Below are 23,498 nucleotides of genomic sequence, written 5' to 3' on the forward strand. Positions count from 1 at the left end.
TGTTTCCTGTTTTTTACTTCATTTTAACATTTCAGTTCTTTTTATATGAGTTCTTATATTACCATTACTCCTGTAGGATCTGAACGTCTATTTAGAAAGCCCATCTGTGAAATGGGTGATTATGCTAATGATTTTGCGAGTGGCAACTTGAGGACCAGGATATTTAAATAGCTTGTTAAAACATAGTTAGGCAGACAACTGGGAATTAAGCACACATTTTCTAGTCTGTCGTCGTAAAACAAGGCAGGCTTTCCTTTGACTATTATATTAATACATGGTAATAATACCGGATGAATTGTAGGTATGGGTTTTTTGCATAAAATCTCAGTAATTAAGGTTGTGTCATTATGATATGGGTAGTAAATATTTTCATTAATGAGTTTCAAGATATTTTCATAAAAATATAGAGATTCTCTTGTGTCCTGCTCAAAAGGTGTCCTATTACACCATTGATATTCTCAGAGAACTACCTAGAAAGCATAAGATTTCTTTGTCCTGCTTCTGAAGCTGAACAGTATAGGTGGAAAACTTTCTGCTGTTAGACACAAAACTGAAAAGACGGGAGGGTATAAAGCAATTGCATGTCATTTACCGACATATTAGATTGAGATTATACAACTAGAACAGCTTGGTGAGAGAGATTTTCAGTTACATTAGAAACATGGAGATTTTCAAAGAAATTGACTTTTTCTTTTTGGTGCCAACATCTTTGGCTGATTTTCAGACTGGAACTATTCTGGCCCAAAATGTGTTAGAGCGGTCTATCAATAGCTATAGTTTACAATAGCTGGATAAGAGATCACAAGCCACTGGGAAGAATAAATTTGACCATTTCTTGACATCCTGCAGTGTTTGTGGGGATGTCAGAGAAGCTATTGGCAAATGGGTGGGCTTCACCATTTTTCACCATCTGAGTTCCTCCTGCTCTGGCTTCATTGGGAGAATTCTTATCTTGGCAGCTATTGTCAAATTCTGGCTTCTTCAGACGTATCAAGCAGCAAAAAGGGGCTATCACCTGGGGAGAAAATCTGAGCCATGTTCTTTATTTATTGAAGAAGAGGACTGATTGTTTACATTTCCTAAGTACAAACTCGTGTAACTGAAGAATACTTTATTATACATTACACATGCAATATTCTATATTTTTAGAAATATGCTAATTCAGGAGTATGTTAATATAAGCTTTTTTTGGACAGTGGAAAATTAATCGAAAAATAACATGTGGAGGCAAGCCATCAGTATAATGTGCCAAACATCTGAAAGGATGTCACAATTCATTTTATCATTCTTGACAAACACAGAATAAAAACAAAAGATAGCCCCTTGTGCACTACAAGAGTACTTGCTCAATCTGAACACTGATTTTCAAGTTTCTGCACTCACAGTGCATTGACAATACTAGAATCATAAAATAGTGTTTCTTCAAAATCCCTTCAGTGCTGCAGACAGTGTTCTGCCTTGCAGGGTGGATTCCACAAATACAATCGGTTCAGGGGGAGAAAGAAGGAATTTTAAAGCAGTACTGTATGTGTAGCAAATAAGCTAAAACCTGAACAAAAATTCTGTGTGTTCCTATCCTTTGGAATTAAGAAACTATAAAAAGATGAAATTAAATGAATTTTGACGTTCTTACAAGCATTTCATCATTTCACTACATTTATTTTCTAAATCTATGGGGACAAACCTTTAGCTGTGGTTTGCTCCATGTTTGTTTTGATGTACTTTCATTTCAGATCACAGTATACTAGCATACAGTTAAGAAAAAAACCCAGATCAGTCATTTACATATTAGACTGAAAACTCCTCACAGACAAGGAATTATATTTTATGTACAATTATTGCATTGACTTCTGATCCTGTACATGCGAGCAAAAGAATACATTTATAAAATGATCTTACTGAGTCATGCAGGAAAAGTCTGTTTTGCAGAATTGTATAGGATCTAATACTCATAATAACCTTTAAAACATCCTCCCTCACAATTGGTTTGAAGAAGGAGCTTCAAGTGGGATTTTACTGATCCGGGGCAAAGAATGCGGTATTAAATTCCATATGTATCCTAACATTGATTCTCAGGTCAAGCTGTTTGCTCTTGAGGCAATCTATTAAACATTGAATTTCCAAGTGAGTTGAGAAAGCAATTGGTTTACTAAAATGTGCACAAAATTTCATATTTCTACACTTTATCTTCAAGAGTGCCTGAAGTTTCATAGATAATCCATAGGGGCTTTAGAAAAGAAATTCAAGATTAAGATTTTATTGTTCTAGGAATAACGGAAAAGACGACAAATACATATGATATTGCAGCAGCATCTAAATGTTGACTAATTTAATTGAATCTTCTCTAAACGCATGTTTCACACTGGAACTTTCTCAACCTGATGCCTGAGATCCATTATCTAGCTTTAAGTTAAAAAACAGTTCAAGTGAAAAAAATTTGAAACAGTCTGTGCAGGGGTATTATTAGCTGCTTCAGTATAATTGTTTTTGGCTTGCATGGAGGAAAACACTAAATTGCTGCTATTTGTGGTATCAAATGGCTATGTTAAGCAAACAGTGTTTTTTCCAGAGAAAGAGATTAAAAGTCCTTTAGACTGCAGTTAACATATGCAATCATTCCTGAATTCCAGAAACAGATATGCTACTTCTGTCCCTCAACATGGTTGAGTTTGATCTGGTTACCTGCCACCTACTATCTATCCTTTTGAGAAGGCCTTAATTTTAGGCATCTAACCTAAGGTAGTGCCTAGAAAATTACCTTAATTTATCTATATAACAATTAGAGTGGGAGAGAGGTCTCCAGAGGTGATTCAGACTTTTTCAGGTCTGACCTGTCTTGGGATCTTTCTTGCTATTTGCTATACAGAGATCCCAGGTTTCATAATTGTCTGACATAGACACCTCACTTATATTCCTAATTTCAGTGGAGTAAACAAAGGCTTTAGCATTTGCAGTCCATTTTTTAAATCACCATCAATATTATTGGCACTTTCTTGACTTAGCATTTTTTCTACCTATTTCCCTGATTTTAAAGTCTTCTCAACTGTGATTCCTCTTCTACAATTATGAGAACAACCTGTAAGCCTCGCAAATATTTATCTTACTGCTCAGTTAAATGGCTAACATTTGCAAAGTCAGGAGCTTAAAACTAGGCTCCTGAGTCTGCATTTAGTTTTTTTCAGTGATATTTTAAAAATATTGGCCAAAGCAACAAGTAATATAATGTAACTAAGATCCATCATTTAATTGTATTTGCATCTGAATTTTAGGTACCTAGACATGAGGCATCTTGTATTCCCACTCTCTGTATCTAACTGTGATCACCAACCTAGGTGGGTACTCTTAACAGTTAACAATGTGTTCATGGTAAAAAAAAATCCCAAGAGTAATTGGCAGCAGGCCCCATTAAGCACCATACCTTCCTTTGATTAGCAGCCATAGGAGCAAGTTGTAGTTGGTTACAATTGATGCATGCATTTGAACTGAGTCTTACAAAATCTCTTCAGTTTGAACAATAACCATAGCTGAATATGGCATGTTCTGCACTACCTCAGCTTTTGAGTGACTGTTCCTTGGGAGCAGAGTTATTCCTTCTCATTATAGCAAATCTGTTCAGCCGTTACAAGGGGAAATCCTACTGTCATAACAGCTAAAGCATACTCAAACTGCTTAACAAAGTGTGGCTGATTTTTTAGGAGAGTGAAAACCTCGGTCTTCTTTTGAAAAGGCATCATGTTCAGATTATAATAGACAGTGTTATTGCCATGTATTACAACAAACTGATGTAACATACCCTCTCTTCTCTTGGGAATGGTTTGCTCTTTGTAGTATATGGACCAAGAACAGGACTCAATTACCAGAACTTCACCTCTCAAATTGAAATTTCTAGGGGGTGATTTGTTTCACTTTAACATATTAAACTGCTTGGTGCGTGTGGTAGAAATGTGCTGTCTTCTGTTGTTGCACTGCTTTAGAGCCAACAATGAGGAGGCCTGTTGCAGGGTTAGGTGAACTCTTACTTGAATGGATTGGTCACACCACGTTAAAGCAATTAGCGCTTCTTGACCAGCAGAGAATGGAGATTTCCCAATAACTCCCTCGGGCAGCTGCTTGCATGATGTTCACAATTTAAGCTAATCTCTTTCATACAGGCTGGAGGTTTTGGGTTGAGGAAACTGGAGATAGGATTACATTGTCCGACATTACATATACCAATAGTGACTACAAAACTGTAGAATTTGGACAACTGAATTTCATGTTCTGTCCTGAGAACTAGCAGCCATCTTTCCATGCTGACATTTTACCTTCTGGTGATCACTACCAGTTGAAAAGAGGATTGCCTTTGCCATAGTAGCTCTACACTAGTACTGGTTCTTTTGCAATCATTTGGGGTGGGCAAATCCAATCTATCCATGCTGATGGGTGAGATCTGCAGTACTATCTGCAGATCCTCGCTGATGTGTTACTCGCATCAGCCACATTCCCAAAGTCACGGTGTTCTTTTGTCAAGCAGACATGTCTCAGTTGGAAGGGGCGTAAGACCCTGGAGTGCACTGACTGGCTCTACATGCTCTGACCAGCTTGTGGTTACAAGATGTTTATCTTTCTGTATAATCCTTTTCTGCAGCCTTCCCTCCTGCCTTCCAAGATTTTGCTCTTTTTCCGTCTTCAGCTCTTTCTTACAACATGGCTGTTTCAGAGGAGCCTGATCCCGGGTTACACAGCTGCACCATATCAGACCTGACCTTGAACACAGGCAGCTGACAGAGAGTAGTTGATGGGATTTATATCGCCATGCATTACCTGTAAAATATTTCCTATAGTTATTTTGATGGTAGGGTTTTCACTCTGTAATTTTGGAGGCTGTTACAGACCCACTGTAGGAAAGACATTCATGCAACACTTGTCCTGAGCTTAAAACACATCGGACTATTTGCATCCACAGTGCTAACAGTGCCAGTGTGTGTCATGAGCTACACCATATTCTGTCTGTCTGGACATGAGACCTGCACAAACACTTTAAGCCTGAGAACACATTTGACAGACATGTAGCCAGCTCTCCTCTAGTGCTGACACCACCCTGCACAAGGGAAAAAGTGCAAAGAGTGCTGCAATCCTTTAGAAAGGAGAGACAAGACATTTAACAACAAAATATTTGAAACAATTTATAAAGAATCTGTTTAAAAGGTCACTCCAGCCTGAAAATAAAGAGCAAGCCAACCTGGCCATAAGTTAAAAGACGGGGCATTATGCCAGAAAAGAAAAGACAGTCTGCTTTGATTATAACTTAAAGTCAGATACTCAGTTCATGAAAAAAAATCTCACACGCAAAAAGAACCCAAATGTTAAGTTTGCAAAAAGAAGAAGAGCCAGAAACCCGATGTGTTAACCCCCTCACTCAATGCTAGAGTAGAAGGAAAGCAGGCTTGACCCTTGTTTCCACTGATAAGTAGTTGTGGGGAGCCGTCAGATGTGCTACAAAGGCTGGAGGCTGCAAGTGCAAGAACTGGAAGCATCTTCTGGTGCACTGCTACCATACTGACGTGTGATGGGTGATTAGCTACTGCTTAGCTTCTGGCTTGCTTTTCTGTGACTATCTCCTGTCTTCTAACAGTGTCCACTGTCAGACAACATATATACCCTAAGCAAAGCTTGTGTTTTACACTGCCGCTCCCCGTAAGCAATGTAACTAAGCAAATCAGGCTTCTGCAGCAGCTGGAGAGGTGGGGTACAGCAAGAATCACTCTCAGTATACTGTATCTTTGAAGTTTCCTGCTTTGGATTCTTGTCTCCATAGGCCTTACTTGGTACCCAGGAGAACATGCCAGACTACTTTTTTTGTGGATGTTTTGCAAATGAATTCCTGGTGCAGAGCACGGCTGTAGTCTGAGCTGCACAAGATTATTATGTTATACAACTTCAAAACGCTGGGAAATAGTGAGATCTCTACATGCAAATATCGGGGGGACTATTTCATGGGGAGGAATGGTTCACATCCATGTTGTCTGTAGAACATGGATTAAAAGGAAACTGTCCTGCACTTTACACAGGATTTATATGTCAAAAGAACTACTTTGTATGCCCAAGAGTGAATTGACATCTGTTGAATTTGGGCAGCTGAAGAACTGACTCCCTGGAGTCACTCCCTGAAGTCACTCCCTGGAGTGATAAAGGGAATAAACTGAATTGACAGATCCATCTGTCCATTCATAGTTTCACTCAGTATTGCTCTGTTAGAGTATGCAGAGTTGGTGATGTGGTCCTACCTGAAGGATTCTGTAAACAAGCTCCATGTTATGGTGATTGCATAGGATTTTTCTTTGTATCCCGTCTGAATTTAACACACATTTTACTATGGATCTGGCAAAAACAATGAAGATAGTTTACCACATTCGAACCTTGCTTCAGACTAGGTGTGAGCATCTGCCATGTGTGAATACCTCATAAGGTTGGGAAAACAAAGGTAGAAGGATGTGACAATGACATTCATTGCTACTCCCATAAATGGTGTTGACTGTAGAAATTGTTGTGCCTTATTCTTCCTTGCTTAGTAGACACATTTTTGGAACAGATCCTGGATTTGGATTGTGTTGTTAAAATTTCAGAATAATATGTGTACCTCATGGGTCTGTTTTTCTTTTAATGGGATTAATGCATTTCTTGTTTTAGTGAGCATCTAAGTACCCATGATTTTAAAGTATTGAAAAGATCTCAAGCCTTTCCTTTATTGTTTTTGTTAGGCTTGCTAAGACATAAGTATTTTATTTCTTACTTAGATTTCAGTTGATGGCTTCAGAAATATTGCCAATGGCTGCAGTGGGATTCAAGATTTGCTGATCAACAAAATGCCAACTCTTACAGACAGATGTATTCAAGTAAGAAACTGAAAATAAATCTGTACTTTGAGAAACTTTCCGATGTTGGAACTGGGTTATCCTCTCAGTTGACTTTGAAGAAAGTTATGCAGATACAATTTAAGAGGAAAATTTCTCCCTGAAAACATTTTTTAAAACTATTGTCTAATTATGTTTATAAATCTTGCTCACTTGCAGTCCCTTCCAGAAAATTTAAGTTGTCTTGTCTTCTTTTGCTACATGGGTATGGCTGAATTATGGTCTTCCAGTTTATAAATGAGAGTTTTTCAATTTTTTCAGTGTTAAGCAAATATAATATATGGGAACAGCATTCTGCTACTGATTTTGCCCATCAAAAAAGAATTTTCAGGCTTCTGCAAAAGCGATTGTTAACTAGATCACTGTCTTGGGTGTCTGCCGTACTTCATGTCTCCAGTTACTTCTTTTCCTTGTGTTCCCAAACATAATAAATATATGGAGAATTTCAGTAGTTTATATACCACTCACTGTCTAGAAGTTACTGTTAAAATGGATTGTAACTATTTGTTTGAAATTGTAACATTCGGTATTATATGCAGAATATTTGCTGATCTTTTTTATGTGACAGCATAGGTATATGAATATTTTATTTCACCTTTTTCCTTTCAAAGGCTCTGGTTGAAAAATGCCAACAGATAATGTCTGTTGTCTTTCTTGACTCTCCACATCTTTCTGATACAACTTTTAAAGCCCTTGCTGAATGTAAACTTGTCAAGGTCAGCATTGCAGGTTAGTATGATAATTCACAAAAATACTAGGATGATGTATTTTAAAAATTTATCCAGATAATTTGAAATAAATCTTTCAGCTGATTTCAGTGGATATTTGGATCAGACCCTTAATGTATGTCAGATATGTAACTTATATCTTTATACATTTCAACAGGGAATAACCAAATTACTGATTTAAGTTTCAAGTTGATGAGTAAATGCTGCCCATACATCAGGAACATTCATATGGCTGATTGCCAGAAGATTACTGATGCTGGTCTTAAGATGATTTCACCATTGAAGCATATTCTTGTACTGAATGTAGCAGACTGCATAAGGTACTATATCACATCCAGATTTCTGTAAACCATTGCAAAGGAATTTTAGTAAAGTTAATTATACTCATAGTAAGTCCTGTTAGCACATCTTTCAGTTTTAAAAATAAATTCTTAGAATGTTAATACATGTATCTTAATATTTTAAAAAATATTTTATACAAGTAGTTTTTTGTTCCTGTATCATGTTTTCAAAAATCCATTCATTATTACTCCAGTTCAAGCAAAAAACCCAACTGTAGATGTAATATTACTTAATAGCTATGGCATATTTTAGTGCTGGAATGTGGCTACAAAGAAGATGAAAATTATAACCAAAGACAATGCCAGTGCCACAGCTCTATTAAAATTTTGATATTGTTTAATTTTGTGAATATTAAAATAATACTTTATAACTATGTAGTACTAAGATATAAACAAAACTGCCCATTTTTTACAATTACCAAGACAACATTGTAATTTATGTTGTAGAGGAAGGATATATTTTATGTGAAGACTGTTTTCCACTTCAGGTGTGTCACGTATCAGTAGAAACAAAAAGACAAATGAAAAGGCTTCCAAAGCTGCACACTTGTTCCCTGTTTTGTGGCACGGTGAGGGAGTCAAGGGTGGGAGGGAACAGGGAAGGCAAAACCTCCAAACATTTCAAAATCAACGGACCTATAAAATAATAAAAAGAAGCTAGAATTGCTGCTTATCTTAAAATTTCTGAGGTCGTGTGAAGTTTTAGGGATTCTGCTTTAATGTGTAACTAAAGTACTTTTTGTGCATGTTAATGCTGTATAAAAATCTGATAACATTGCATGTAGATGAGCTGAGAAGTGCTGGGGTAATACCATGACGTCATGTTGGTAGTTGAGCTGGGCAGATGGGACAGCTGCATGCATTTTCTGGTTTAACATTTAGAGGGCTGGATTTTCCAGTCTGTTAGCCAAATCTTGGGCTGTGAGTGTGTTTGCACATGTGTCTACTGTCTCTACTGCTAAAGAATTGCTGAATTACCTTAACAAAACTTCTTAAGCAGTTGTAAAGCTATTGTAAAACTCTGTACTTATATTATTGCTTTTGCAGACACTTGTTAAAGTTTCAGCATTAACAAAGTTCTAGATTGTAACACATCTAAACTTGGTAAAGGGTTTCTCTCAAGAGATATGAAACTACAAAAGGGGGATGGTTAGTATTTATGTTTCTCTTCTTTGGACCGTGTGTTGCTATAAAAGTTCATGTTGTGAGTTAGAAACATTTAGGAATTTCTCATAGAAATCAAGGGAAGCACCATACTGGTGGTAGAATCTTAAGAACAGATTTTGAAATGCTTAGCTGTCTTAGTGCTCTTAATCAGTTTCCTTTTTTTCATTGACATTGTATCTTAGTCTAAGAGTCTAAGTTTTTCTAACTTAGTCATATGGAAAATTTTTTGAGAAATGAAAGGGACAGAAAAAGCAAATGTAGCAATTCAGAATTCTTAAATTACAGGAAGTATTTGACTACATGAGAAAAATGAAGAAAGCAAATTAACTGATCATGATTATTACAAGTAAGAAATAACAGAGATGTGAGTAAAAAGGTGTCTAAAAATGGACACAGGCAATGTGGTGGCTCATACCCTTGGCACATTTTCCCAGTTTAAGTATGTTATGATAAAGCAGTGTGTGGCCTGTGTTCTTATACAGTTAATCAGCTGACTAGAGAAACTTAGCATGTGTATTCACAGCACAATTATTTAAAAAGTTATAATGTGGCTTTTTCAGCCCTTAAGCCCAGTGTGGTTACAGAATGTCTGTTTTTTTTTTAAATCCAGTTGACTGTATTGCCAGGCTCTGCATTCCTTACAGACTTTATGCAAGTTAATTATTCTGAAAGTGTATTTCTTAAATTTATCTATCTTGAATGAAAAACAACTGCCCTGTGAAATAACACCAAAATTACCACAGTGGCTGAATTATTGCAGAGTGATTACTTTGACACTTTATGAATTATAGCTTCATCTGTAGCTTGTGGTCACACAATGAGGCTCTGTTCAGGTTACTGTTTTATTACTAGTGCTATTCCTACCCATATGTTTCTAGGACTTTGGGATTTGCAGTGATTCTTTGTGCTGCAACGAACTGTACAAGCCAAAATTCTGTCCTACAGAATTCTGGGATTATTTTTTTATTCATCAGGGAACACAGAATAAATACTGGGAATGCATTGAAAAGCGAAGTATACAAGTAACGTTAAACATACCAGAGATATGAACTGTATTGAAACACTTACCCAAGTTGTCGTCAGCTCTCTAACCCTCTCAACTTGGCTGAAAGATTTTCTATCTATATCTACTTAATTTTTATAACCTTTGTGTATATTATGAGTTAGCGATTCGTGTGTGAGACATACAATTGGTTAAGAGAAACACTCCAAGGAAGAACTCAGGTTAACTCTTCATACATATGTACAGAACAGCTACTACATACATATACTACCTATGACTTTTGCTTCTGTGCTAGAAGATCGTTTTTCCTTTAAATTATTTAAGTTCCTTAAATTAACAAAGATACTAAAACAAATATTACTCTGAAATGTTTAAACAGGTTCTGATACTTTCTAGGTATGTTTTCCAAGCTCTGTCTTTTGGAGTGCTATCATATCTGAGTGTTGGAACTAATGGAAGTTCTCATAATCTCAAACAGACTTTTTTTCAGAAAGTTCTGGTTTTCAGCAGTTCCAAAGAGCAGCATCTTTCCAATCGAGCCATTAATTATTCTGACTCCTTTTTGGGTTTAAAAGACTATTAAAAATATACCATTATTAATTTCTGCTTATCTACAATGCAGGCTGCTGAATGCAAATTGTATATTGACTTGTATGGAGTAGGAAAAATACATATGATAAATATTGCCTACATTTCTCTTTTAGAATCAGTGATGGAGGTGTAAGGCCCTTTGTACAAGGTTCTTCAGGAGCTAAGCTAAGAGAGCTGAATTTGACTAATTGTATTTGTGTCACTGATGCTTCTGTCACAGAAATAGCACAAAGGTACCATAGTCCAGTACAATATTTTTCTAGTGTGGTTAGACTTTCAACATATTTCTAATGTTAATGTTCTTAATATGTTAATAAATGGGTAAAATTATACAGCCAATTATATACAGAAAATTGTACTAGATAAATGACTAGTCCCTTCTGGCATTGTGAATCTCTTAAAAAATGATCCATTATATAAAAGGGTATTCATCAATATAAATATGGAAACCTGAGAAGTCTTAATTTTAGGGGGAAAAAAAGTGCTTAAATGATGGTTGTCAGTGACAAAACTGCATTAAAAGATTAGTATGTATAAGTCACATTTTTGTAAACTCAATAAATACTGATGTCTGCACAAACAAAAAGCACTCTTGCTAAACTTCTTCAATTCTAGTTCCTCAGAAGTAGCATTGGATAGCTGAGCATCACTGAGCATCGTTTGAGGCATTGTTGAGTGCACAGATGCACTGTTTGAGGAGTCACATTTCTCAGGTCTTCTGGTTTGGTTATGGGAACGTATAGTTTATGGTGCTTATGCAGTAAAATTCAGTCCATGTATGGTCAGTGAGTGCTGATTTGCAGAACCTGGCAATGTCTTCATTTGCTGTCTACCATTATTTGTGTAGCTATAGCTGGGTGAGGGTACAGCCATGGGGTCCTGAGTTCTGTCATTGCAGTGAGCTTTGAAGTTCCTGTGCAAGATATGAGGGATTTGGAGATGGGGACAAGTCAAGCATCAAACTAATTTAAAAAATATTTTTATTTGTAATACAGCTCCTTGATTTAATTTCATTGCTGTTCATGGTTTGAAATATTTGCAATACTTACGCGTTATGAATATAATCCTTGGAAGTGCCTATGTAAGCTAGGTATCAAAAGTCTGGTATAATTCCATGGGTCTAGAGTGCTTATTTTCATAGGTCCCCTGAAAAAAACTTAGGAAGGTTTATTACAAAAATGTACTTGCTATACTACATTTCTGTAACAAAAGTGGAAAGATGACATTTCTGGTGTTTTTTTTAATTTAATTTAGATGTCATGAATTGACCTACCTAAATCTGCGTCACTGTGAAAATGTGACTGATGCTGGAATTGAAGCTTTGGGAAATATGTCATCATTGATATCCATTGATCTCTCTGGAACCAGCGTCTCAGATATGGTATATGTATATGATTAAAGAGTGAAATAATGTGTTTACTATTTATCTAGGCTTTCTGAAAAAATGCAATAAAAATCCATTCATTTAAAAACCTACATGGATACAAAGCAGTGGAGTTGCAGTATCATGAAAACATATTTTAGAAATGTATATAATACACTATTAGCCCATGTATAGGCAGTACCCAATAGAAGGTAATTCTTACATTGGACAATTCTCACATTTCAAAGAGAGAAACAGAAACCGTCAAAAAGAGAAAGTTTGGCTGCTGTGAAACTGATCTGAAAAAAATGTTTGTTAAACAGAAAGTTTTTGCTCCAGGACGATTAGACCTGAGGAAAACTGGAGAAAAAAAAAAAAGGTATTTTTTAAATTTTAAATTTGTAAAAATTGTGTTTTCCATGAACTATATTTCATGGTGAAAAATCCTGAATGTTAGCTCTAGCAGAGGCACTGCTCTCCACTGTGGTCTAGAAAATAATTGCTAGTGAAAGAATTACTAACAAGGTATCTTCAATGTGTCAAGTTGCTAAGACTCTGGAAAGCAAAATAGCGAGTGTGGGAGCCAGGTTAAACATCACAGGCCTCCACATTAGATGTTCTTGGCAGGTCCTGCCTTGTGCGCAGCGTTCAGAGCCAGTCCTGCTGTTTCTTTTACTTTTGGGGCAAACTCTTTTCACTGAACACAGAAATCTAGGAGAAACCTCGTGAAGAAAACTTGCCATAGAGACTATTCACTCAGTCACTGTTCAAACAGAATTCTGACCAAGAACTTTATTATTTGGCTCTAACACAGAGTTTGTACAAAAGTAATTAAAATGTGAAAAAAGTAATGAAAATTCCTGTATCTTTTATGGAGGCCTGAAAAAAAAAAATAAGCTAAATAAAGAGGGTTGGGCAATCCAAGAAGACTTCATGTAATGTGATCATTTAAAATATCATAAAATTATATTTGAATGAAATTTATAATGCCTTGAATTACAGTCCCACAATGTTTCAACATAAATGTTTTCTTTCTCCTTGCCTGCCACAGCTAGTCTTTTAGAATGCTATGTTTGCTTCTTACTCTAGTTTTCACATAGCACAACCCATGACCTCGGCAATAAGCCAAGCTCTTTTGCTTACACTGCATTTCTAAGGCTTTCAGTTGCCTCTCTCCCACAAGACAGATAAATTAACCTGGAAATCGACCGTGTATCATTTTTCTAATTTCTGATCTGATTGCTAGTACTAGCTACAAAACTGTTACGGTTTTTGCTGTTCGCTCTGTTTTAAGTATCTAAGTCAGTCACGCATGTATAATAAATACATTTTCTAATCTTAAACCATGATTCGATAAAAGGAAATCTAGCAGTCTGCTGTGCAAGAAGCTACTATTTGTATGCATTGACTTTATATTATGCATTTTATTAGCATATAGATGATGTATTAAGTTATCTTTCAATTTAGACTTCATAAGTACTGTCGCCAAATTGCTTTAAAAATGTAGCAGAGAACACAATGTTTTATGTGCAGTAATCAACACCATTACACTGTGCTGATAAAGAGAAATTGTAAGGCTCATATGCTTTCCTGTAGTCTGTGCAGTAGATCTCTGTTGCTTTTGCTGTCTTGCTATTTAGTGTGAAACACATAGAATGCGCAACATCATAGATTTGCACTACACAGGAGAATTTTCCTTTCCAGTTTTTCAAATGACAGCAGAATCATTCTGCCCATTAAAGCAGAGCAGAATTTACTGCAATAACGATGACATATACTTAAGGAAAGGATAGAGGAGAAAAGATACAGTAGAGTCAGATTTTCTTGCAGATTTGTGCCTCAGGTTTGACTGATTTAAATGTTAATCAAAATGGAAGTTTTTTCCACTGTTGGTGCCTTCCTCTGTAGTTTCTCTGGTGCCGAATAAGTGAAATGTTGTGTTGCAATCTGTCTTTCATTCAGGGACTGTGTTGCCTTTGGAAGAAATATATATATTGACTCTTAGAATTTTCCTGACGAGATCTTGTTAATAAAATAAAAATATTTACAGTACCCTGTAGACTTCACAGTAATTAAAATATGCAGTGCTAATAAGAAATATAGCACTCATCTCTCTCTCATGTTTGGAGAAGTTTATTATCCTTGTCCTGAGTCTACCTGTCAACAGAAATACTGGGAATTGGGAAAAAAAAATAATTGCATGTATTCAAATTTTGGTATTCTATAGAAAGTTATGCATTTTACATTGAGAGAAAATGCCTAGGCAAACTCCTAAACAGAACCTAGAAGAATAAGGCAAGTAATTTATCACATGTTTAAGGTTGTATGTATTCTTACATGTCTTGCTAAATAAAAATCAAAGATCATTCATTAACAAAACCAAATATCATCCAATGAAGAAGACATCAACTTTATGCATATGAGAGACGGGTGGCATACCAAAGAAGTTACTGCACTTTTCTCATTAGGGCTTTAACTATATTGCTCTTACTCATATAAAATATATAACATAACATTAAATAAAATAACACACAATTACATTTTAAATATTAATTTATTCACTCAGTTATTTTAGCATTCATCCTTTATATTTCAGAAAATATTTCCTTCTTTATTCAAAATTGATTTTTTAAAAATAAATTAACAGACATTTTTAAGTCTCAGTAACTTTAATAGTGAGAAGGACATTTGTTCTGTTTTTATCACTCCTGAAGTACTGGAAATTGGTTTCTTAGTTACAAAGAACTTAAAAGAGACTTAGAAATGAAAAGATTTGCAACTTAGCAACAGCATTTCTTTTTTTTTTTTAAAAGACGCAATGACAGTGCAAAAAATGTTGACTTCTTTGAAAAAACTATCATCTTCAAATTCTTTAAGAAAACTCCCTTTTTTCTTGCTAGCCTCCTATCCCTCATTGTTTTCCCTCACCTTTTGCTCGCCTAAACCCCCTGGAATAGGGACCATAGGTTTCTGGGTTTTAAATTGTGAGTATTGTGAACATTTTCATGAATGCATAGATAATACTGTAATCACAACTCATTTTAGGTATCATTGTAAAAGCATTTACAATACATGCAAGGTGTTTAAGTTTCTATTATGGAGCTGGAAACACTGGCATTTAGGGCTAAAACCTATTTATCTTTCTTATAAAAGCAGTCCCAGTGACTCAGTGGAAATGCTTCCATGGGTTAGAGAAGCAATTTTATCTATAAGCTTTATTCTCATGCTCTCCATATTTTTGTTAAAATGTCTTGAACTTTTTCTGTTGTCTATATGATACAGCTTTGGCAGCTTTGCTCCAAGTCTGAGAGTCTGAAAGCGTGCCAGCTGCCTAGCTTTCCTCGTTCCGACACAAGCTGCTCATGCATATGGCCCGGACCACCCATCTTCTTGGGACATAAAAAAAACATTAAGTGTAGAAGTGTCAGGACAGTTGAGGAAAGTGTCTTAAGTCAAGCAGCATTTAGACAGTCAGAAAAAGCATAGCAAATAATAATAAAAGGAATTGTTAAAGTAACTTAGTTGACTCCTGAGATATATAGAGCATCCAGTAACAAAAACAGTGTATGCCCTGACATAGATGCAGGGAAGCTTAATATCAGTGGTGAATTATATGCAGTGTAACAATGAGAGAGAAAAAAATAGCCTAAAACATAAAAAATAGGTAAAATACTTTAAAAATGGGAAGAACCCTGATACACTTCTGAAATCAAAGATAAAAAGGAAATATGAAGTATACAAAGAAATATTCTTTGCTTCTGCATTTTATTCCACAATGACTGTCATGCATGAAATTCTCTCTCATAATAATCTAAGGCCCCATTCTCTCTTCTGGCTGAAATGCCTCCTCAAGAATTATCTGTGGCACAAAGTCAGTTGTTCAGTCACAGATTTTTTGCGTGCTATGTGTAGTTACTCTTTAAAGTTGAGGATAATTTGTAATCATTGGGAACTCTGGAATAGTGGTTATATGGATGTATAAACAGTTAGTTCAGCTTTCTTTTCTTATATGTTTGTACTTAATGATCTTCAGATCCTGGCTGGTCCTGAAGGCCAGGCCGCAACATAAATATTTACTAATATTTTAATAATAAATTTCTAAATAGGGGGGAAAAAAAACCCAGAAGTGGCATTTTGGCTTTCCACAGTTATCTAGAGTAACTTCTTTGCACTCTTAGTGGGATTCTGAATCTACAGTGACTTGAATCCATAGCCCGGCTCCACATTTTGGTCTGTTAGAAAATTAGGCCAGTAGGACTAAGAGCCTTGTGAAAGTTAAGAAAAAAATATTATCAGGTCTAACAGATATAACCAGCAACAGACTGCAAATGAATTAGTTGCATTTGATTTCCAGAGGAAAGGATGTAACAAATCACACGCATTCCCAAGGCAGGGAAAAGGAAATGTTAAAATATATTAAAGTGGGCTCCAAATTCAGATGTTAGCACTCCAGTTTGCTTGGGAGAATAGAGAAAGCGAATTTGATCTGGAGACTTAGCAACTTAATTCTGCATAGAAATAGGAAATACTAGCACAGAGAGTCATTGCAATCGATGCCAGATGTGCTAACACCTTGACTCCCAATGCAAATCAGTAGGAATTAAAGGTACTTAGCAATGTTGAAAATTGGGCTCGATGTTTTTACAGGACATTTTGTTACAATGGAAGCCCTGTCATCTGGACTTAGTGTCAAGAAACATTGGCAACCGTATTTCATAAGTTATGATCTGGTCTAACCGCACATGGTTCTAGGTACAGAACTTTAATTTTATGGCATGCATTATACACAAAGTCATACAGGGGGATTTCTGCACTGCGATAGAAAAATGTCTCTACAGTTCCTGTAAACAGGTCTGACCCACCTTTATATTAGCTCAGGTATTGGAAACAGTATAGCTACATTTGCTTAAGAACTTACCCATTTTCCAGAAGGTTTTTGCTATCTGAAACTGAACTTTGTTCTGCCACATATGTATTGTTATTAGCAAAATGATACTGCATGATAGGAATTACATTCTTCTCTTCTAGTGTTTGATCTATGAAACTGATGCCTGACTGTGGCTAATCTGTGGAGAAATCTGAGCATTTTAGAGGATAAACTGAGTCATTTAATATTAAATGGCTCAGAAATGGAAGGTGGGAGACACCTCTTAAGAGCTGTCTTCCAAGATTGGAGTCACTTTGAGGTCAATCTGTTTGGTTTGGGGTATGAACAGGAAGTAACATCTGTATATCTCTGGAACATAAAAATTTCTGGAACAGAAATCTCAGAAGAAGTTGAAAATATCATAGCACATGGTTATTGTTAGCGAGAGACAGTACATTCATTGCAGTCTGCAGTTGAAAGGCAGAGACTTGCAGCTTGTGAATATAAATAATAAAGAGTTGTTCTTTGGTATGCCATAGTCTCAGATGACTTTTGTCTCTAGCAAGTGAAGACCCTCACCTACTGGTACAGTCAATACTCATTTTCTCATCTACAAAAACCATGGTGAAATAATAATAAACGAAGTTCTGCAAATGTTGTCGGCCTCACATAATAAAGTAAATGAAACAGAACAAAAATGTAAAAATTGCTTGTAAAAAACAGGTGTTGGAGAGGAATAAGAAGTTTCTTTTAAAGTTGTTTTCTAAATGGAAATGGTAATATACATGCTATACAAGAGATGCAGGACAAAGTCTTCCCTTTCTCCGTGGCAACAGAAGATTGATCCAAGATACATGGGTTGATTTCTTTATGTTAAAGGGGAAATATGTTTTTTGGAGACATATCGAGTGGGTGATCCTAGCCTGTATGCTGCACAGTATTTGTTTTGCTAGCATCTATTTCCAGGAGTTCCAATGATAATATGATAGCTCTGACCATATCTTTCAAAAATGTCTGGAGGCTTAGTATAGAAGATAAAAGTCTCTGAAAATAAGTCAGCATCCTGGATGGGGATCTCTGATGTTATTTATCAGGGAATACTACTGAATAAATCAGGAAGTCTAATAAAACTAGTGATAATTGGCTCCTTTGTATGTATGTTAGATACAAAAATAATAGTTAAAAATTTCATATAGATTAGACTGCCTGCGTAGAGCTTGTTTGAAGAGGTTTATTTTTTGAACCGTAAAAGTTTCGTATTTTTTCTATGTAATAGACAGTTCCTAATGACATTCCTTGTCTTCCATGTCTTCACTCTTTGCCTTCTCAAATTTGGAATTATTAATGAAATGTCTCAAAGGAGACCTTAATTTTCATTGAAAAAAAAAATAGTTGTTCTGTGATTCAATATCACTCTTGTCATAGAAAATGATTATAAATTAACCTTGAAGTCATAGCAGCATTAGTTGTCATGGAGAAAAAAAATCTTTAAAATATTCTTTAATATTTCATTACCAAGTACATTAAAGTGGTGCCACTTTTAAATAAGGAAAAATGCAAGAAGAAATTATGTCCATAAGGTCACACCTATCACTATTAGTCTCTGCTGTAAGGAATTCAAGTTCTGACATAAACCCATTTGGGATTTAAGTACATAATTGTTTTTTTGTCTTGAATAGGAGTGCTCTGGTCAACAAAAATTTGAAATCTGTAGATTTTAATGAAGCTGTTGAAAGTAATGGTCACCACATAACTGCATCTGCTGAGAAAAATGCAAATTTCTTTGTTTTCATAAGTAGCCAGGATTGGAAATCTCTTTCATTGTTCCATTTTTTGTTTTTATTCAGCCTGTGAGATTTCAGGAATTTGCAAAATTTGAACTCCAGCCGCACTCTTCCAGCATTATCATTACAGTGTCGACATCTGGATTCCAGACACTATTTACATGTGCTTATTTTTTAAAGATGATATTTCCTCTCCATGCAGTGCTGTTCGCTGCTTAATTGTAGACGATTTATTAACCATATGGAGTAAAGCAATAACTTTGTCTTTCAGTAAAGTTTACTTTATTGATAAGAAGCACAGAGATATTCTGCTGTGACTATCAAAATACATTTTACAAAATCAGCATTTAATTCTCCTTCAGATTAGACAGTTTAGGATCAGAACATGGTCCTGTTTCCTGGTGTACAAGCAGTAAAAATCACAAAGCATCTTCGGATCATTTTGCACTCCTAAAGCAGGAGTTTACCAAAGTTTTCACCTCCCTATTGTCTTGAACATGGGGGTTGTTCATGCACCTATGAGTGTGACTGCACCATTTCAAATGTTGTCTTGTACCATAGCTGTAGCCATAAAGCCCTTACTGGTAAGCAAATCATAAAGACAGCAATTTTAAGATATTATTTGATCGTAGCAAATAGTATTTTGTTCTTCCAACAAAAAAAATTTGTATAAAGTTCTTTCAAACCCAAACTTTGGAGATCTGTAAATGTATTTTGCTTTATGAGAGTCTTGGTCTGTGTCCTGTGGAAACATTTCACACCATGCTACTTTTCTTCAGTTTCTTTCTTTCTGAACAGGTAGGAAAATCTAATTTTTTGCTTTCTCAATTGAATTATTTCTGCAAAGAATTCTTAACCCTTGTACATACTTAAAGCAAAAATTGGAAGGTAAACTACATGCATTCTGCTGAAGAGAATGTCTTAAAAGATGCTGCAATTCTTAGATAGAACCTTTAATATACAGGCATTGGATATTATCGACCATCTTAATATATTAAATATAATTACATACAATTGCATGTATTGATTTTTAAGATTAATTTTCCTGGAATTTTTTAGGGCTTGAGAGCCCTTGGCCACCATGGAAAAATAAAGGAACTTTCTATATCAGAATGCAAAAACATCAGTGATACTGGGATTCAGGTAAAACTTCACCTCTTTTCTTGGTGTTTCCTGGAAGCCTCTCTATTTCTTCAAATTAACCATGTCCAAAACTGATCTTATTTTACTCTGTACATTATTTCATTCTTCATCACACCGTTCTACACTCTCACTCTTACAAGTGATTCTCCCCTTTCATTCCTTTCCATTTTTTTTCATTCCTTCCATGAATTTTAATGCATCTTGAATTCTGCTTGACTCTGAAATTCACTCTACAAGAGCCTTAATTTCTACTGAATTGTACTGTGCAAATTGCAATCTAAATTGCTGGTACTATTATTTCTTTCTTGCTCTACAAATCCTTCACCAATTTCTATCATCTAAAACATACTTTTCCCATCCCTGGTGTGGGCTTTCAGGTCTTGCTTTCTGCTTCTTTAGTCAGTCATTTGTTGAATGCTGTATTCAGATGACTTACTTACTTAGCATGCCTAGCTCAATGGAATAGTTGAATTTCTTTTAGTGTGTTACACTTGGTTCTTCATGTGCTGCTGATATATTGCTACACATCATTATCTCTTAGTGACACAAAACCATGTCTCGATATACCTCTAAAGCCGTATTTCTTACCAGCATAAATGGTATGATTACGATAATTAAATATAACAAATTATATTTCAGTAAGAAATGCATGTGCATCTTCTCCAGATTGAACAGATGTCTTAGCTGCTTTATGGGAAAAATAGCACAAATTGTACTGTGTCATTATTTTAATAAAACCTTTAGAAATGTCCTATGAAAGCACCAAATGCATAATTTATTCCTATCTAATGATGAAACTAATCTGCTAGGAAATGGACTACATGTATTTTAAGCTAGATGTTTGAAATACTGACTTCTTATTCTAAAGATCTCATCATAATTTCACTTGAATAATCAGCAATTATCATAGAAATATTAATCCTAATACAATATTTGAATTTCATTTTACAATGCTTATAAATTTTTTTGTATTTCTGATTTACTGACTCTTGCTTTTTTTAATGAATGTCAACAACGAGACTTGCCATCCAAACATTTATTAGACTTACACTATCATCACAGCAGTAACTACATACTAAATTCTGATTTATTAGTACTCATTGTCTTGTTTTGGTAAAATCAGTTATTCGGTGTTACTGTAATTCTTTTTATGGGTAAAGCATTGCACTAGAAACTGGAAAAGATTCAGAGAGGGTAATAGGGATGATCAGAGGTATGGTACAATCTCCATAAAAGGAACGGATAAGTAAGCTAGGAACCTGCGGTCTGGAAAGGGAATGGCTGAGGGAATACGGCTGAGATCTGTTCAGTTGCAAGTGGCATGAAAAGGGTGGAGAGGGGTCAACTTTTTGCTGTTTACTTCCATACATAACCTAGTGGGCATGAAATGAACATAGTTTGAAAATTCAGAATGAAGAAAAGGAGATGACTGTTTCCAAAATGTATAGTTAAACTGTGAAATTCCTTATCCTTATGACAGGTTGCTTGAAATTTACCTAAATCCTTATGGAGATTTGACAAATTCAATAAGATTGCATAGATTTACTGCTTTGTGTTTCAGAACAATATAAGAAATAAACACTAGTTGGTAACTGTACGGTAGAAAAAAGAACCATCCGTCTTGTTAGGAAGGAGAGAGGATTTACATCCAAATAAGAGCACTTTTTTCTGTAACTGAGAATTGTTCCTAACCATATGTAACAGAAATGCTTAAATCGTGTCTTTTAATTGTATCAACTTCATGCCCATAAACAGTTGCAGATCGTTAGGCTGCAGGTACAGGCAATGCCGTCACATAATCCCAGTCTTCAGCTTCTACATTTTTTCCATTATAAAGCTCCAACATCCATCATTTTATAGCCATATATTGTAAGAATGAGTTAGTTGTTGCTGTACCACAAGGGATGCATCTGGATTGAATCTTGTTACCCAACAAAAACGTCAGGCCATTAGGATTTGCTTCTTCAGAAATAATTCTGACTCGCCTTTCATGAATGTTCTGTGTAAAGTTCCATGTTTTTAACCGAAACAATGACCAAGTATGTACATCTTGTGTACCTCACGGAAAGTCGTGTAGCACCAGTGCTTCTGCTTTCAGAGGAGAATATTCACTTCTGCATTGTGCTATGCTTATGGCTAAGAAGCTATTATTTCAGTTGTCTCACTACATAGAGTAAGTTCAAAAAAAGACTGTGAAAAAAGAAGTGTTTCTGTTTTCCTTGTCTGCCATATGAATTTGAACTTTTTGAGGAAGAAAGCATCAGCAGGCAGTACATGTCGGAGTTACAGAAGCCGTGTTGTCATGGATCTAGGGAGGGCAAGAGAAAGAAGAGGTATGAAGTAACTCAAAACAAAATGGCAAGTCCTTTTTTGTAAGTTGAATCTAAGGATAAGAGTTTATGGAAAATTTGTAGAGAGTAACCCCATTGTATACTGCATGACTTGGTTATCCTTTCATTATATAAAGAATATTTAAATTATGTGAAAAGAAAATGCATATTAAGAGGGCTTTACTAACACTGTTAAGGCAAATTGCTGGAAAGTTATTAAATAACTAAATAATATAACCAAAATAATATAAACAGGAATAATCTTGACTGTACACTGTTAATTCTTTTACTTGTTCCCAGGTATTATAACAGTATGTAAATGCTTATGCGATCACATATTTTGTAAATACGATCTTTGCTCATGCATAACTCAAATGATGCTCACTTAATGAGCAGCAATTTAGTATTTCATATTTTCATTGATGTTTTTGTGTATCCTCAGGCCTTATTTACACAGAATTGTGCAAATAAGTTAGAAAATTATGTTATTTCCTTCATATGGTATTCGATTCTTTGTTGTGTCTAAATGTTTTGCAAACACTATTGATCTTCATAACCTCTTCTGTTATTTTCTTTATAGGCATAGAACCAGGGATATAGAGATGAAGAGAGCAAACAAAGCTCCATTCCCTTTGATTGCAAATATAATTTTAGTGCTATTTGCAAAATAATGTAGGGGTAGACTTAAAGTTAAGAGCAAATTCAGAACCTAACTTTGAAGGATATTTTAAATATGTATGTAGACAAACTGTGCCAGTAAAAACAAGATAAACGTATCTCACAGGCATTGAAATCTTGGCTTCAGCTTGTGCTACATACCCTAGCTGAGAATGTAGTGATTAAGTCATCACATCTGAGGCCTAATTCTGAAGGGAGTGCAGTTTCTCTTACACATGGATAAAAAACATTCAGTTACTGAGTTTAGAATGTTTCTGTATTGCAGGTAACAAACAGCCCATAGAGCTAAAATTGAAATAGGAAAGGTACAGAAGCCAATTAATATAAATTCTGAATTGTCCACTCTAACCAGTCCTAAGTTAAAACACTGACATTCTAATATTTTTTTAAAATAAAACAAGAACCCAAAGCCCAAGAAGCGCTGCCTTGCTACAGCCATACTGATAGACAGAAAAAAGAAGCTAGAGTGAGGATACAGACAAAAAGTTCTAAAATTCCGGTCTATGAAACAAATTTCGGACTTAATAAGTTTCTTTGCATCTGTTTAGGTAAGCCTTATGAAAATCACACAGAATCACATAATTTTTGGTCATAACAAAGCTAACATTTT

The 23,498-nt window shown here is 35.4% G+C and overlaps 1 protein-coding gene across 1 annotated transcript in view; it reads left to right on the top strand.

The window, feature by feature from the left end:
• FBXL13 (F-box and leucine rich repeat protein 13) overlaps positions 1-23,498 on the top strand; it is a 106,453-nt gene that overhangs the window by 66,488 nt on the left and 16,467 nt on the right. The window contains exons 13-18 of the mRNA XM_050908853.1: positions 6,777-6,875; positions 7,505-7,622; positions 7,779-7,941; positions 10,837-10,956; positions 11,978-12,104; positions 19,797-19,880. Of these exons, the coding sequence (XP_050764810.1) occupies positions 6,777-6,875; positions 7,505-7,622; positions 7,779-7,941; positions 10,837-10,956; positions 11,978-12,104; positions 19,797-19,880 (711 nt within the window). The remainder of the gene's footprint in view (positions 1-6,776; positions 6,876-7,504; positions 7,623-7,778; positions 7,942-10,836; positions 10,957-11,977; positions 12,105-19,796; positions 19,881-23,498) is intronic.

Source organism: Gymnogyps californianus, chromosome 1 (genome assembly GCF_018139145.2).
Source record: "Gymnogyps californianus isolate 813 chromosome 1, ASM1813914v2, whole genome shotgun sequence".
In the NCBI taxonomy this organism is placed as follows: Eukaryota; Metazoa; Chordata; class Aves; order Accipitriformes; family Cathartidae; genus Gymnogyps; species Gymnogyps californianus.